At 45.7% G+C, this 17468-nt stretch overlaps 1 protein-coding gene across 2 annotated transcripts in view; it reads left to right on the forward strand.

Moving 5' to 3' along the window:
• Positions 1-7012: 7012 nt before the first annotated feature.
• The window catches only part of KIAA1549L (KIAA1549 like), a gene marked incomplete at both ends in the record, with an annotated part of 278395 nt that continues 267939 nt past the window's right edge, over positions 7013-17468 (forward strand). For both annotated transcript variants that reach the window (XM_082843999.1, XM_082844000.1), the window contains one exon: positions 7013-7253. In XM_082843999.1, the coding sequence (XP_082700125.1) occupies positions 7013-7253 (241 nt within the window). The remainder of the gene's footprint in view (positions 7254-17468) is intronic.

Below are 17468 nucleotides of genomic sequence, written 5' to 3' on the forward strand. Positions count from 1 at the left end.
AGATCCACTTCAGCCTTGGCTCAGGCCTAGGAACTTGTCTAAACTAATGCTCTTATCTGACTTCCTTGCCTCCAGCCCACCATCCTCTCCCAGCTCCAACCAACCTCCTTATTACTTGCTGTGCGGTCTTATTAAAATTCAGTTCTGATTAAGATAGTAGCAGTGGAGATGACAAAAAAATGCTTGGGCAAGGGAGGCAGTGCAAGTAAATATCCAGTCTAACAGCATACTATTCATCAATAAAAAGGAACAAAGTTCTGAGAGCAGAGTTCTGCCTATCAAATTCAGTTTCAAGGCAAGTCCTTGACTATTTTCCCCCCAAGCTCCTCATGCGGAAATCCTGGAGTTGCCATTGTATGCTAGCCTGCTTTAAAATTGTGACTATCACTTTTAGGGTAATGTCCAAATCTCTTAGGGGGAGATTCTCTGTGATATGTCCTTGGTCTGCCTCACCAAGAGAATCCCTCGGGCTTCCCTGGTGGCGCAGTGGTTGAGAGTCTGCCTGCCGATGCAGGGGACACGGGTTCATGCCCCGGTCTGGGAGGATCCCACATGCCGCGGAGCGGCTGGGTCGGTGAGCCATGGCCGCTGGGCCTGCGCGTCCGGAGCCTGTGCTCCGCAACGGGAGAGGCCACAACAGTGAGAGGCCCGCGTACCACAAAAAAAAAAAAAAAAAAAAAAAAGAGAATCCCTCATTGCTTTCCTCCCCATACTAAGCAGCCATACCAGCATCCCGGTCTGTGTGAAGGTACCTGTTGGTTTATAATTCCATACTTTGGCATGGCTCAGAGGCCCTCTTTCTTGCCTCCATTTTGTCTGCCTGACATGTCCCAGCTCAAGTGTCACCTCCTCTGGCATCCTTCCTTGAGTCAGGAAGAGATTTCATATCTCCTTCCTTATGTCATTTTTCACCTATGACATAAATAATTGTTTGATGATTTACTTTATCCATTGCTATATCCTGAGACCCCTGAGGGCGATGGATTTTGTCTTGCTCGTCTTCATAGTCCCAGTGAGCACAATGTTGGGCACATATTAATAGTAGAGATCAGTAAAGGTTTATTGAACGAATGGAGGAGTGAAGAAAAAACGATGGTTCAAATCAGACATTGTGAAGAATGATAGGATTGTGTTAACATATGGAAAGTCTCCACTCTCAGGCACTTAACAGGTACTCAAGAATGGAAGACATTATTACTGTGCATGTTGCCTTTATTATTATTTTATTATTATTTGGTTGTGCTGTGAGGCCTTCGGGATCTTAGTTCCCTGACCAGGGATTGAGCCCATGCCCCCTGCAGTGGAAGCAGGGAGTCCTAACCACTGGACTGCCAGGGAATTCCCACAAGTTGCCTCTAAAGGGGTGATGGTTTCATCTGGTCTGAAGATGCACTTGATTAGATTTTCTATAAAATAGAAGTGTTTTTGGCAAACAAAAAGGGGCTTTGGTTGGTTGGAGGAGCTGGCATTTATCGCTAGTGGGCTAATATCCTTGTTAGGATACGTATTGTTTGTATTACGCTTCTTATATACCTTTAAAAAATGATAGAACTTTAAAATGAAATTTTAAATGTAAATATTCTCTCCTTTGTGTGCATTGAGAAAGGCTTTATATAAAAATAACATCAAAGATTTATTGAGCACTTTGTGCCAAGCTTAGTTTTTTTTGGACAGCTTTATTGAGCTATGACTTACATAACATAAAATTCACTAGTTTTAAGTGTACAATTCAATGAATTTTGGTATATTTACAGAGTTAATCGTCATCACCACGACCTAATTTCAGAACATTTCTGTCACCCTAAAAAGAGAGCTTGTGCCCTTTGCAGTCAGTCACTCCCCATTTTTCTTCCCTCGGCCCCCGGTCACCACTGTGCTACTTTCTGTCTCTTTGAGTTTGCCTTTTCTGGACATTACATACGTGGAATCATGTAATGTGTGGCCTTTTGTGACTGACTTCTTTGATTTATCATAATATTTTCAAGGTTCATCCACGTTGTAGCATGTTTCAGAACTTCATTCCTTTTTATTGATGCTGCTGGAGCACATTTTATCTGTTCACCAATTCATAGAGATTTCGGTTATTTCCACTTCTTGGCTGTTGTGAATAATGTGCTGCTACAAGTATTTGTATTTGTGTGCACATTTGTTTTTATTTATGTTGGGTAGATACCTTGATATCTTGGGTTGACACGTCCAATTTTCTTAAAGAGGAATACTGAGGCACAGAGAGTTTACAAAATTACCCCAAGGTCACCAGTTATTAGGTGATAGAGTTAGGACTGGAACCCAGGTTGTGAATCAGTGAGATTTTCAATGGCCAATGCTAGTTGGCATCCCACAGGGCCTGAGGAAAGGGCTTAACGTAGCTAAGCTGGAACATGAAGGCAAAGTGTGCAGTGGAAATGAGCTAGCCTCAGAGTGCCAACGCCTGGACCATATCCCCGCTCTGCAATTGGACGAGCCCCAAAAGCAACAAATATTAACAAGACAAATTAGCCCTTGACGGTTAAAAAACTAATTTTCTCCTCCCACTGGAGGATTTGGAGAGCAATTAGCCAGAAGCCGGGGAGTTGAAATGTCATTAATGGAAAATCAGTTCAAATCAACAAACACTGAATCTCTAGGCTGCCGTAGGGGCCACGGCCAGGACTGAGGTCAGCATCACCCACCTGGCACTCGGGCTTGGCCCTCGTGGGTGCTGGCATCACCTTGTTGGACCTGTTGTGCTGGGCCTTAGAGTGAGCTTTGGAAACTTAAAAACATAGGTTGAGAGATGAGCGAAAAGGGAAACCAAGATGATCCACTCTTCTGCAATAGCCTCATTTCAGGTGGCCCCTTCTCCCTAGTCTCATGCCTTTTCTAGTCCATTCTACCGGGTAGCTCCTCTCTCAGGTCCCCTCTGTGTGTGCCCACAGCACTTGCCAGGCGAGGCAGACTTGTGTGTTTACTTGTCTCCTTCACTCCAGGGTGGAGGCAGCGCCTTGCACACCGCAGGGCCTCCAGGACCTACCACAGTTTTGGGCACAGGAAAGAAGGGCTTCACAGTGTAGACCTGGGCTTTGTACCAGCCGGGAGTGTGAGTAACAGAGATTAGAACTAGAGGAGAAATATCTGCTTATTGCAAAAAGAATGAAACAGGCCCAGGCATTCCCCTCTACGGCAATGGTGGAAATGTCAAGTTGAGGGCCTAAAACCACTGCCCAGGGATTGATCTCCCCACCCTCTGACCCCAATCCCACCTCATAAATGCTTTGCACGAAAGACACTGACTTTATAAAGCTACATAGCAAAAAATTCACACATAGGTTAAGTCCAAAAGCCCTGTTTAAATAGACTAAAATTAACAAGAGGGTTTATGGTTTAAGAGGGGTGCAATTGTCATATTATATATAAGAGATAAGATTGATTGAGTGCTTATCGTGTGTCAAGAGTACTTCTAAATGCTTGAAATGTATCAATTCAATCCTTAACACAACTCAAAGAGGTAGGTGCTCTTACTATTTCCAATGTTATAGATGAGATCTATAGAGATTATGGGATTTGCCCAAAGTTATACAGCTAGTAAATGGTGGAGGCAGAATTTAAATCTAAGTAGTCAAGTAACAGAGTCTGTACCCTCACCCATCACTCAAGGACTGGGATCTCATCAAGCTTCCTGAGCCTGCAGAAAACCTCTCCGGAGCTGTTCCTACTGGATGAGGATAAGGTACAAATTCAGCCTCTCTACATCTGCCTCCAGCTTAGGTCTCCGGCCTTGAAGCAGAATCTCCTCAGGTCCCCTCTGTGCTGCCCTCACCAGACACTTTACTTTTCCTTGAAAAATGCTGCAAACTCTCACGCCTTTCTACCTTAAATTTTGTGGTGCCAGCAAACTCCAAGTTTAAATGTTACCTCCTTTCACCTCTCCTCTCCTTCCAGGCAGAAACAGCCAGCCCTCACCCACATTCTCGCGATGATGGGCGATGTGCATATATGCCTCTAGCGCATACTCACTGCATCTCTCTGAGGCTAATGCCGTATGTGTCTGCCCCCTAACTAGATTTGAGACTGGGGCTTCTTGAGGCTAAGCATTGTGTCTGCTCTTGAGGCCAGCTCATCAGAGAGAAAGATTCAACGAAACATCAGTCTAACCACCAAAAACACTGACAAGTAATTTATACCTTATCTAACTCTGGCAACTAATGTTGAAGGGAAAATCCCATTTACAATGCAGAGGATATACTTTGCTATCTCTCAGCCTCAAATCTCTGTCCCCCAAATCTCTCTCCACTTTCTCTACATGCTCACAGAGAACCCAGCTTTGGTTGGGTTTTGCCTCTCTTGCCTCATAGCCTCTCCCCTTCTGGATCTTCTCTATCTCTTAGGCCAGCAACGTTCTGTCCCTTTCCATGTGAATTCAGTCAGCCCCTCTGGCTTCCTCAGTCCTAGCCTCTCTCTCTAGTCTCTCCCCACTGCAATGTGCAGAAAAGGACTGGGTTTGGTGGGGTGGGGCGGGGGAGGCTGTGACTAGTCAAGGGTTTATATTTCTCTCCATCACACCTGCCTGTGTGTCCTCAGCTGCTAACTCAGAGCCCGCACATCACTGGTGCTCCTGAGACTGACTTTTCTTCCCCTTTTCCTCTCCCTCCCTTTGGGAAAAAGCCCAAATGTGTCCAAAGACTTCCACAAGTTGGTCCCAATATTCCTTCCCCTCTCCACCTCCCACTTCTTCCTAACAGAGTTCTTAGCTTCAAACAAGGGGCCCCAGGGCTCCACACATGCCTTTTTCTACCTCCCTGCCCACTTTTGCTCTCTTTTCTCTTTGCCCTCTTTCCCCTCCATGCTCCCTGCTCCTCAACACCTCCGCTGCTCCAAACCTTGGCATCTTTCAGTCCAACTTTGCCTGGACTGCTGGCACCATCACGCTCCACCCCGCTGTCCCTGGGATCACCCCTTGTGGCCAGCACCATGCCTCCTATCTTATGGTGTTGTCTGAATCATGGCTTTCTCATTAGTGGCTCAAAATGATTTTTTTGAGCTGTTTTATTGCCGCAGTTAGACTGCAATTTTTTAAAAAATCAGCAGAAGTGATTTAATTGAACAGCAAACTTAAATAATAAGAACCCCAAGAAGGTATTACTATATGTCAACAAATTTTAGGTGCATGATAAGACACATCTGACTTCTGAGAAGTTAATATGTGAAAAAATGTGTGTCTTAGATGAAATATGGTGTTATTTCCATCCTACAGATGCACAGTAAGTGAGATTTAACACTTTTCCAGGCCCACTGGCTGGCTTGCTGTGCCCTGAATGCCCCAGCCAGCTGTGCTCCCGAGTTTTCACCCTTGCTGCCCCTTTTTTCCCGGCATGCTCTTCCTGCCAGGCTTATTCCCTCACCTCCTTCAGGTCTTTGCTTAAATGTCACCTTCTTGGTGACACCTTCCTTCCCTCTATTTAACATTGCAACACTCCGTCCCCAATTTTTTCTTTCACACTGATTTTTCTCCATAGCTTTTATCACTGGCTGACATTTTATCTCTTACTTATTTGTTTATTGCCAGTGTACTTCCACTAGAATGTCAGCTCTAAGAGGGCAGGGATTTCGTTGGTGGCTGTTGTCTTCAGTGTCCAGAACAGTGCCTGACACATAACAGGCCGTCAGGAAGTATTGTTGAACGAATAGAGCTGGAGCTTCATCACATCAGGGACTGTATTTTTGCTCGTCACTTAGATCCCTGATGCCTCGCATAGTAGCTGGCAAGCAGTGGGCCCTCAATAAATATTAGTCAATAAATAGGGGATGTGTGAAGCTCCGATGAACTAGGTAACTTGCTTCAGGACATCCAGCTTCGCAAGGGGAAGAGCAAGGAGACCAGTTCTGCTGATATCGGGCCCTTGTGTCCCACCGGATAGCGACTAAATGTCCTATTTTCAGGAAGGGACTTTTATGAAGAGACTTTCCCCTGGTCTTTCCAATGTGCACGGCTTTGCACATTGTGTGGCTGCAATAAATATTTATAATGCGTTTTAACCCAGAGTGTTATTGCAACTAGGCCACAGGTGCTTCGGTTCCTCAGGGGTAAAACGGGCATTCGGGTGTCCGAGGGCCCCTCAGAGAAGTAGTGAACAAACAGCACAAAGCGCTTCCCCCATCTAAAGGGCTTTCCAAAACCCAGGCCAAAGGGCTTTCTGACCTCTTCAGCACGTTGACCATGACTCTTTACCCCGCTTTTCCGGGCCGGAGGACCTTTCCTGTCCATCTCCCCTCCTCTAGCCGACGGACTGGTGGGGAATGCGAGGAAGGGAAGCCCACCCCTCCACCGCCCTGTACGGATGTCCGCGGCGCGCGAACAGCCGCGAGGGGTCCCCCTCCCCAGCCCGGAGCCTGGCGGGGCGCGCGGGTACGGGGGGCGCGCGGCGGCTCCACGCGAGGATGCGCGCGCGCGCCTGCCTCGCCTCCCTCGCCGCCCTCGCCCGCTCGGGTGGCTACGTGCTTTCTTTGTCAATGAGGCGCCGCTCTGAGCTGCAGTAACACTCTCGGCCAGGGAGCCGAAGCCGGAGCTGGAACCCAAGCCCGAGCAAGCGAGCGAGGAGAGCGCGGCGGAGAGGCTGCAGCCGGCGGCGGGAGGGAGGGCCCTGAGCGCGCCCAGCGGCTACCTGCCCCCGCGGCTCGCAGCCTCGCCCCCTCAGTCTGCGGGAGCCCGCCCGGGGGTGGGGGCTCCGGGCGGCGCCCGTCCCACCTTTGCTGCCCCGGGCGCGCCGGCGCGCGGCGACGGGCACCGTGGGAACCCCGGCCCGCTCCCGCCGCGGCTCCATGCGGCCCCGGCCCCTGCGCGAGTGAAGCCGCGGCTCCGCGGAGCTCGCTCCTGGCGCGGCAGCACGAGCCAGCGAGTCGCGCCGCCCGGCGCCCCCGCCCTCCGGCGCCCGGGCCGTGGTCGGAAATGCCCGGTGAGGACCGGGGCGCCGAAGGCTGGGCTCCCCGGAGCGGTGCGGAGCGAGGCAGTGGCCTGGATGAGTGAAGCGTCCCCATGGCTCGGCAGGAGGCGAAACCCCAGGGCCCGAGGGAAGATGGGCCGGAGGTGCGGGCGCGCAGGGGCCGGATCCGGGCGTGCGGGCTCGGCCGGGCTGGCGGGGGAGCCGCGCGCTGCCCGGGCGTGAGGGGCCCCCGGGCTGCCGGGTCCCAGGATGCGCCGCCGCTGCCGCCGCCACTGCTGCTGCTGGGACTTCTGCTGCTGGCGGCCCTTCCGGAGCACTGCCTGGCGGACCCGGGTAAGCACTTGGCGGCTGCTTTGTGCCCGCGGAGGTTTCTGGAGGAGCGGGGCTGCCCGTCGGGGCCGGCAGCTGACCAGGTGGCGGTGGATGGAGAGGTCTTTGCGGCACCGGCGCTAGGAGTTTCCCCTCCCTTTGCTGCTGCAACAGCAGGCGAACCGTCAGCCTTCCCGGGAAGGCACCGTTGGGCGGGGAAGTAAAAAGAGGTGCATTCGCATCTTCCTTCTGGACAAGTGGCAGGTCCTTCCTGGTGGTCCCCAAGGCACGCTTCATTTAGATAAAGATATGCTGTGTTTAGGACACCTGAAAAGGGATGTGTTTTAGTAGGACACACAAAGTGGGGACGTCTACTATGTTTTGGGCTCCCTGACGGTTGTCCACTTTGTTTTAACTGCACGAGGTGGCCCAGAGAGTTTTAGGCAATTCCCGTGTCGGCGTTTTCCTCACTGTCTTGACAGGAGACTCCTTTTTCATTTGGGATAGAGGTACCTAAAATAATTGCTTGCGTCTTGCAAAGGGATCGAGTGTATAATCCACTGTTTGCAGGAGGTTAGTTAAAAATAACCACGCTTAGCTCTTTTGACTCCCAAGAATCCTCAGGAAATAGATTTCTTTAATTTCTTGGACGGTTTTAAAAAATCTGTTGTAACTATTTAGGGGGGATTATTCGGCTAATGTTCTTCAAAACTTCCTGTGCGGTCAGCAATTGCCTTTGAAATAAGAATGATTACTGTGGCACTTGTAAAGGGCAGGCTTTTATCTGTGAAATTCTGGGCTCTTGGTACGTTTCAGTTATCAAGGAATATAGCCCTTGCTTCAGCCAGTATGCTTCTGTACTTCTGTGGTTTTTAGCAAGGGTTAAAGAGGACTGTTTTTTCCCCAGTGTGCCCCGCCCCCCAATTAGATTCAATCTCCTAATTATGAAGGAGTTCACACTGTTTTAGATAAGAGGCTTTCAGGTTAAAAACATTTCCTGTCTTCAACAGCTTAATTGAAAGCCCATTTTCCTTTGATTCACTTAAAAGGTTACTGACATGAGGTGTCTATGTGTGCAAGTTGCTCTCCAGGAATCGTCTATTGTGATCATAGTGGTGAGAAAGTTCAGTAATCTTTGGATGTGTGCCCGAGACCGGAGAAAACCTCCGAAGAACTTGAGCCCCCAGTTTTTATGCCTCTAGCAGTTTTCAGTGATGTGTATTTGATGGTTAAGAGGTAAGTTCTGAGTCAGACACATGTCATTACCTTAGTATTCACTGGATCAGAAACACACTTGGAGTTTTTATTTAAAATGCATCAGATCCTTAATAGTTTTGTAAACAATTTATGAGATACCAACTTACGGAAGGTCTTCATTTGAGTGCAGATACCAAAATCTGTTCAACCGTTTGTAATATGTGAAATTTAGATTTTAGGTATTTATCCTGTTCGGCCTGATATGTCAGATGATTTCCTCTGATCGGCTTTGATTTCTGATCTCTCTTCTGACCTTTGTACTTTGCCCCTTTGGAACCTCTGTGACTTTTCTTGGCTCTTCTTTCAGGCTGCCAGAGCCTGACTTAGGGGACTTCTGTTCTGTATCTTTTGTTTTTAGCCCTGATGTCCTTTTCCTTTATTCTCTTAGTGTGGGGATCCTGGGGATTGCTAGGAAAGATGCTTTGATTTAAATGATGGTAACAATCAGTAGTCCTCTGTCTTCTTCCTTCTCGTTGCGTCCTCTGTGCTTTTTGGGTGTCCTTTCTGCTGTCACTCTTGATGACCAGTTTCCCGTGGTCCAGCTCACCTGTGGATCCAGAGTCTACCGCCGGGCTCCACGGTTTCCCCGTGTGTCTGCCTCTGATTCAGCTTCACGACTTGTTGCTCTCTCAATGGAAGAGTTAAACGTTGGGCTCACTTATCTTGCCTCCTGCCTGCTTTCTTTTGTTCTCTGATTTCTACCTGAGGCAGCTTTACTGCGGGTGAGTGCCTCCTGGACCTGATGCAGGGAGTCCCAAGGGGTTTGTGGAGGAAGCAGTGTCAGGAGGGAGGCAGGAGAACAGATGACATTTTCCTGAGACCTTTGACTTTCAACAGACTCCCTGGTTTTGAACTTTTTCTGAGGCACAGCTGCTGCTTGGTGCTGCCACTCGCTGTAGAGTGACTTTGAGGCCGGGTTGCATGCGAAGCCAAACGCTGATTCTAAGATCCCCCTGAACGTGCTGGCTTGCTACAGTCATGTCGTGTGCATGGTTGCCGCATCTTGTTTTCTAAGCAAGGCTAAGCAGACATTTGCCTTGGCTGACAAATAGGTAAAAATAGGTTGGTTTCTGGACAGTGCTATAGGACCTTTGTGTCCTGGAGCCTCTGCAGTGTGTTCCCAGTCCACCCCAAATTCTTTTTATTTAATATTCCTGACGAATTGGAGTTCCTTCTCAAGGCTGCTGTCTTGAATGTCCTCTCTCGGACTTCCTCTCCTAACTTCCATCTCCAGGAAACCCTTGCTCCCTGACTTTTATTTTGCATGTGGGAGACTGGTGTGGAAAAGAAGGTTCTTTACAGAGGCAAGCTCTGACATCTCCCCATTCTGTTTTGCCCTCTGAGGCTCTGGGCAGATTGGTAAAGTTCAAATTTGACTACCCGATCTTCTTAACTACTGATCTTCCATTCAGTTCATGTCAGTAAACATTTCCTGTGTGTCTTTTAGGTGCAGGTGCAGTGCTCATTCCTTTATGTGACCTGGTGTCTCTGGACCTCAGTTCTCTTGTCTGTAAAATGGGGATAATAATAGCTCCAATCTGTTGTGAAGATTCAATAAGTTAATATATCCGAGGTGTTTAAAACAGTGCTTGGTACATAGTAAATGCTCAGTGAATGCTAGCTGTTCTTATAAAATTGACTGAACATTTACTCTGTCCAGGTGCTGTGCAGGGGCAGGGGATACAGACATGCATAAGCGTCAGGCAGTTTGTAGAAACCCCTCATGAATAGGGTGATACACGTCCTTGAACTCTGATACTGCGTGGTCAGAGCAAATAAAACGAAGGCACAGTTAATTCTGGAAGACCAGGAGCTTTGGAGGATGAGTAGGTGTTGGCAGGGTTGATGGTGGCATTTCAGGCAGAGGAGAAGTAAAGGTTCTTTACTTCTGTGGCCAGAAGCACAGGATGCTATAGCGAGGAGTACCCTGGACTCTCTCACTGCCCTTGGGCTTTCTCAAGCCCTCCTCACAGGCACTCCACCCCCCGGCCCTCCTCTGCTTCTCTCAACAACTTGTAAGTTCCTGATTTATCTTTGTTTCCCTCTTGCCTGTTACAATGCCCAGCACAGAGTAGGTACTCATTAAAGTTTCAGCCTTCTTTCACTCCTATTTCCTTAGCTTGGATGATTCTGTTAGATGTTAGAATGATTATCTCATCTAAGTAACCCACAGCAAGTTGTTAATGACTGCTTTATTCAGGGAATGTATTTGCATTTTGAAAGAATCTCTAATTGAGCACAATATATGGGGGATAATTTTGACCTAGGATGTCGTTTTTTACCCCTCTCCAACATTTTATACATCATCAGATTGGAGTCCCATTCGAAACAGGTGCAACAGTTCATTTGTTCATTCATTCATTCATCCATCCATCCCTCCATCCATCCATTCATTCAATGTATCTTGAGTACCTCAGCTTTTTGAGGTTACAGTAATGAAAGAAAACAAGCTCCCATTCTCATGGCAGTTAGGAACTAGCTTTCCAAAGCTTTCCAGACTTTACTGTGCGTGTGAATCACTTGAAGATCCTGTTGCAGATTCTGATTCAGTAGGTCTGGGATAAGGCCTGCGGTTCTGCATTTCTAACAAGCATCAGGGTGATGCTGACGCTGACCCCACTTTAAGTAGCATGAAAATAAAAGAATAAATGTAGGTTGGATGGTGGTAAGAAAAATGAATCAGGGTAAGAGGATAGCAAGAGGCTGATGTCTATGTGCATGTGTACCCTCATGCATGTGCCTCGTTATCTAGAGTGATGGGGGATGTCCCCCATGTCGAGGTGACATTTCAGTAGATAATTAAAAGTGGATATCTGGGAAAAGGTATTCAGGCAGAGGGGAAAGCGACTGCAAAGGCCTTGAGGAGAGACTGTGTTTGGGATGGTTGGGGAACAGCAGGGAGGCCATGTGGAATTGAGTGAATAGGGGGAAGGTGGTAAGAAATGACATTGAAGTGGGAGCTGGACCCAGATCATATAGGACTTTTTGACAAAGTGAAAACTTGGTATTTTACTTTGAATGAGATTAAGCAAGAGGTGATGTGATCTGACTTGAGTTTTAGAAAAATGTCCATGGCTATCATGGGGACAAAAGACTGTAAGGTTGGGACTTCCCTGGTGGCACAGTGATTAAGAATCTGCCTGCCAGATGGCCCTGGTCTGGGAAGAACCCACATGCCATGGAGCAACTAAGCCCATGCACCACAACTACTGAGCCTGCGCCCTACAGCCCAAGAGCCACAACTACTGAGCCCATGTGCCACAACTACTGAAGCCCACACGCCTAGAGCCCGTGCTCCACAGCAAGAGAAGCCACCACAATGAGAAGCCTGTGCACTGCAACGAAGAGTAGCCCCCCGTTGCCGCAACTAGAGAAAAGTCCGCGCGCAGCAATGAAGACCCAATGCAGCCAAAAATAAATAAAAATTAAAAAAAAAAAAAAGACTGTAAGGTCAAGGATGGAAATGGGGAGACCAGGTAGGATGGCTTAGACAATGGGGAGAAGTGGTTAGATTTTGGACATCTTTTGAAGATGGAGCTAATAGAATTTTCTCATGGATTAGAGGTGGGGTGGGAAAGAAAGAGAGGAACCAATACGGCTCCAAGGTTTTTGGCTCAAGCACCTGGACGTTGAAGTTGCCATGGAGACGGGGAAGGTTGAAGGAAGCTCAGGATTTGGGTAGGAAATAAAGAGTTGGTTTTGGGTTTGTTAAGGTTGAAATGTTTGTTAAACATCCAAATGGAGATGTCAGATGGCCAGTTGAACAAAGTAGTCTGGAATCCCAGGCTGATACTGGGTCCAGAGATGTAAATTTGGGAGCCATCAGCATGCAACTAAGCAAGAAAGTATAGAGAAGGGGGAGATCTCAGCAATGAGACCTGGGATATTTCAGCATTTAGGGATTCAGGAGGCGGGGGACCAGCAAAAGAGACTGAAGAAGACTAGATAGGGACTAGCAATGGATGTTGTATTTAGAGATGTGGAGATGTTTGGTGGCCCTAAGAGTGGAGAGGACAAAAGTCTTGCTGCAATGGGTTCAAGAAAGAAAGGAAGAAGAGAAATCGGAGACAGTAAGAAAGACAACTCTTTTAGTCTTTTTTATAAAGGAAAGCAGAGACATAGGGGAGGTAGGTCAAAAGAGGGTTCAGATGGGTTATAATTACATTATATTTGTACTTTCTCATTATTTTTTTTCAAAAGGATTTTATTTATTTTTTGGATTTTATTTTATTTATTTTTTTATACAGCAGGTTTTTGTTACTCATCCATTTTATCCACATCAGTGTATACATGTCAATCCCAATCTCCCAATTCATCACACCCCCACCGCCACCCCCACCCCCCGCTGCTTTCCCCCCTTGGTGTCCATATGTTTGTTCTCTACGTCTGTGTCTCAATTTTTGCCCTGCAAACCAGTTCATCTGTACCATTTTTCTAGGTTCCACATACATGCATTAATATACGCTACTTGTTTTTCTCTTTCTGACTTACTTCACTCTATATGACAGTCTCTAGATCCATCCACGTCTCTACAAATGACCCAATTTCATTCCTTTTTATGGCTAATATTCCATTGTATATATGTACCACATCTTGTTTATCCATTCGTCTGTCGATGGGCATTTAGGTTGCTTCCATGACCTGGCTATTGTAAATAGTGCTGCAGCGAACATTGGGGTGCATGTGTCTTTTTGAATTATGGTTTTCTCAGGGTATATGCCCAGTAGTGGGATTGCTGGATCATATGGTAATTCTATTTTTAGTTTTTTAAGGAACTGCCGTACTGTTCTCCATAGTGGCTGTATCAATTTACATTCCCACCAACAGTGCAAGAGGGTTCCCTTTTCTCCACACCCTCTCCAGCTTTTGTTGTTTGTAGATTTTCTGATGATGCCCATTCTAACTGGTGTGAGGTGATACCTCATTGTAGTTTTGATTTGCATTTCTCTAATAATTAGGGATGTTGAGCAGCTTTTCATGTGCTTCTTGGCCATCTGTGTGACTTCTTTGGAGAAATGTCTACTTAGGTCTTCTGCCCATTTTTGGATTGGGTTGTTTGTTTTTTTAATACTGAGCTGCATGAGCTGTTTATATATTTTGGAGATTAATCCTTTGTCCGTTGATTTGTTTGCAAATATTTTCTCCCATTCTGAGGGTTGTCTTTTGGTCTTGTTTATGGTTTCCTTTGCTGTGCAAAAGCTCTGAAGTTTCATTAGGTCCCATTTGTTTATTTTTGTTTTTATTTCCATTAGTCTAGGAGGTGGATACAAAAATAGCTTGCTGTGATTTATGTCATAGAGTGTTCTTCCTATGTTTTCCTCTAAGAGTTTTATAGTGTCTGGTCTTACATTTAGGTCTCTAATCCATTTTGAGTTTATTTTTGTGTATGGTGTTAGGGAGTGTTCTAATTTCATTCTTTTACATGTAGCTGTCCAGTTTTCCCAGCACCACTTATTGAAGAGACTGTCTTTTCTCCATTGTATATCCTTGCCTCCTTTGTCATAGATTAGCTGACCATAGGTGCATGGGTTTATCTCTGGGCTTTCTATCTTGTTCCATTGATCTGTATTTCTGTTTTCGTGCCATGTACTTTCTCATTTTTTAACATTAAAGATGTATAGCAAGAGTGTTTGATTGGGTGAGCTTTCTTTTTTTCCAGGTATAGATAATCCAATAAAATACATTTAGACTTTTTACTCTCAATATTAATTATTAGTGCTTCAAAGATACTTGCAAGATGTCCCAAACTTGCCTCCCTTTCCTTCCCATCCCACACACGAAGTAAAGAAGAAAATTTTGGGACTAATGAGTCTGTTCTTTTAATACAGACATCAAACAGAAATCAGATGTCCCCTCCCTGCCCCTCACCCTTCTCTAAAACCGAACATCACTGTGGAAACTGAGATACTGAAATTCTTCTGAGAGAATCTCTCAGAAGCCTACTTATCTCAAGTCTTGAATTACTAGAATATCATCTGAGAATATTCAAAATGAATGTGCATGTTTCCTTTTTCATTTTCATTAACCTTCAAGCCCTTATTGAAGGCTTTCTTGTGGTTTTCTTTCTTTCTTTTTTCTTTTTTTTTAAACAAACAACAACTCCACTCTTCTCCAGACAAAAATGAATAGTTGGAATGACCCTAAAACATTTTCGTTGCTTGACAACACATTACAGGGGATTTCTAAACACACAGAGGGACACATTATTCTAGGTCACGGGATGGCTGCCTTGGACGGTGGCTCCCTGTGGGGACTCCAGGACCAAAGGAGCAGCTGGCAATCCAGGTATTGGAAATGTCAGTTATTGTAGCCAATAGGATGGTGGCAAGTGAGTCACACTGATTTGATGGTATTTATCAAGCACCTGGCATATGCCAGGTCAAACTCTTTCCTAAATACTGGAGGTATAGTGGAGACGAAGCCAGGCCTGGCCCCTGCCCTCAAGCAGCCTGTAGCCCAGGACAAGAAATCCTCACTCAGTGGCAGGTTGGTAAGGTACCTCTGGGTCAGGAGGGAGGATATGGCAAGACAGAAAGTACCTGCCTTGTCCAAAGAGGCTGTCTCTGCCCAGCTGCAGTGAGGCTCAGGGTGCCAAAGTTCTGACTTCTCAAGAAAAGCCAGATCTTTACTTCAAATCTTGTTTTCAAATGTCACCAACGAATTCAGAGTTTTGAAATGTCATGCTGTACGTAAAGCACACCCATGAGCCACCACTCGTCTTTTTTTAAGTCAAGTTTAATTAAGGTGTAAATTACATACAGTAGAAGTCACCCTTTTTAGGCGTTCTGCATGACGGGTTTTGACAGAAGCATACACTCACGGTTCCACAACCACAATCCAGACATAGACCATTTCCGTACTTTCCAAAAATTCCCTCCTGCTCCTTTGCAGTCAGTCTTCTCCGCCAACAACCCAGTACCTGACAAGCACCAATCGATTCTCTGCCCATATAATTTTGCCTTTAACTGAAGGTCATATAAATGGAATCATACAGTATGTAATGTTTTGTGTCTGGCTCCTTTCATTGAATGTAATGCTCCTGAGAATCATTGCATCTCTGGTCCTGTCCTTTTTATTGCCATGTAGTATTCCATTGTACCACAGTTGCTTATCCACTTGCCAGTTGATAGACATTTGGGTTGTTTCCAGTTTGGGGCATAAAAGGCTTTGTGTGGGCAGTTTTCATTCTCTTGGGTGAATACCTAGGAGTGTGATTTCTGGGCCATATGTTAGGTATGTGTTTAACCTTATAAGAAACTGCCCAATCCTTTCCCGAAGTGGCTGCGTAATTTTGTATTCTTATGTATGTGAGTTCTAGTTGCTCCTCTGTATCCTCATGGGCACTTGGTCTTGTCAACTTTTTTTAAAATTTAAATTTCAGCTATTCCAATAATATTTTAGTGGTATCGCGTTATAATTTTAGTTTGCACTTCTCTAATTACTAATGATGTTATCGTTGCATATCTTTACATCTTCTACGTGCCATTTATATTTCTACTTTGAAGTGCCTGTTGAAGTCTTTTGCCCATTTAAAAAGATGGATTGTTTGTTTCCTTATTATTGAGTTTTGAGCTTTCTTTATATATTCTGGATACAAGTCCTTTATCAGATACGGTTTTTTGCAAATATTTTTTCCCAGTCTGTGTGGTTTTTCTTTTCATTTTATCAACAGTATTTTCCAAAGAACAGACGTTTTAAATTTTGAGTAGTTCCAGTTTATGAACTTTTAAATTTTTTTTTTTTTTTTTTTGGTATGCGGGCCTTCTCACTGTTGTGGCCTCTCCCGTTGCAGAGCACAGGCTCCGGACACGCAGGCTTAGCGGCCATGGCTCACGGACCCAGCCGCTCCGCGGCATGTGGGATCTTCCCAGACCAGGGCACGAACCCGTGTACCCTGCATCGGCAGGCGGACTCTCAACCACTGCGCCACCAGGGAAGCCCATCTAGTAGCTTTTTATAGACTCTTTGGGATTTTTCTAAATAGAAAATCATGTTATCTATGAATAGAGAGTTTTATTTCCTTATTTCAAATCTGTATGCCTTTTATTTCTTTGTCTTGCCTTGTTGCACTTGCTAGAACTTCACGTACATTGTTGAATAGGAACATTGTTGAATAGGAATGGGGAGAGTGGACATCCTTGCCTTGATCTCCTAGTCTTGGAGGGAAAACATTCACTGTTAAGTATGGTGTTAGCTGTAGTTTTGTTTTTGTTTTTTTGTAGAGACCGTTTGTCAGGTTGAGGAAGTTCAATACTATTCCTAGTTTGCTGTGAATTTTTATCATGAATGAGTATTGAATTTAGTTAAATGTAGAATTGGTAGAATTGGTATTATTTCTCCCTTTAGACCTGTGGTCTTAAAAATGAGAAGATCCCTCAAGGGTTTCTTTAGTAAAATAAAAAGTGTCATGTACCTCTAGTACATTTCCTCATTTTCAGGGGTGCCAGTGGACACTTAGACATTAGAACATTAGGACATTAGAACAGAGTTTGGTTTCAGGTCTAGAATGGCCTGGGTGAGGGGGAACTGTGTTGGATGAGTTCAGGAAATGGGTCTCCCGTAGCGGACTGTTTGCTGTTTTATCAAGTCACTTTTTGGGGCCTTAGTTTTCGCATCTGTGAACAAAAGCCTCAGGATCTTCCCTTCTTCCCTCATGACCCTGGGTATGTGTTTATGAGCCCTAAGCAGATGTTTTGGTGGGTTAGACCAATCCTTTTCTTACCTCTTCCTATATTAGTGGCAAGCCAGGTCACGGACTCTCATTCTGCAAAGGGAAGAATTTTCCCATGGTTTTCTGTCATGGTTCCAACCTGATGCTCAAACAAATGTTGGCTTTTTTAAAAAAAAAAAGAAATTTATTTATTTATTTATTTTTGGCTGTGTTGGGTCTTTGTTGTTGCGTGTGGCTTTCTCTAGTTGTGGCAAGCGAGTGCTATTCTTCGTTGTGGTGCGCGGGCTTCTCACAGTAGTGGCTTTTCTTGT

This window comes from Leucopleurus acutus (assembly GCF_964270905.1).
Source record: "Leucopleurus acutus genome assembly, chromosome: 8".
NCBI classification, from domain to species: Eukaryota; Metazoa; Chordata; class Mammalia; order Artiodactyla; family Delphinidae; genus Leucopleurus; species Leucopleurus acutus.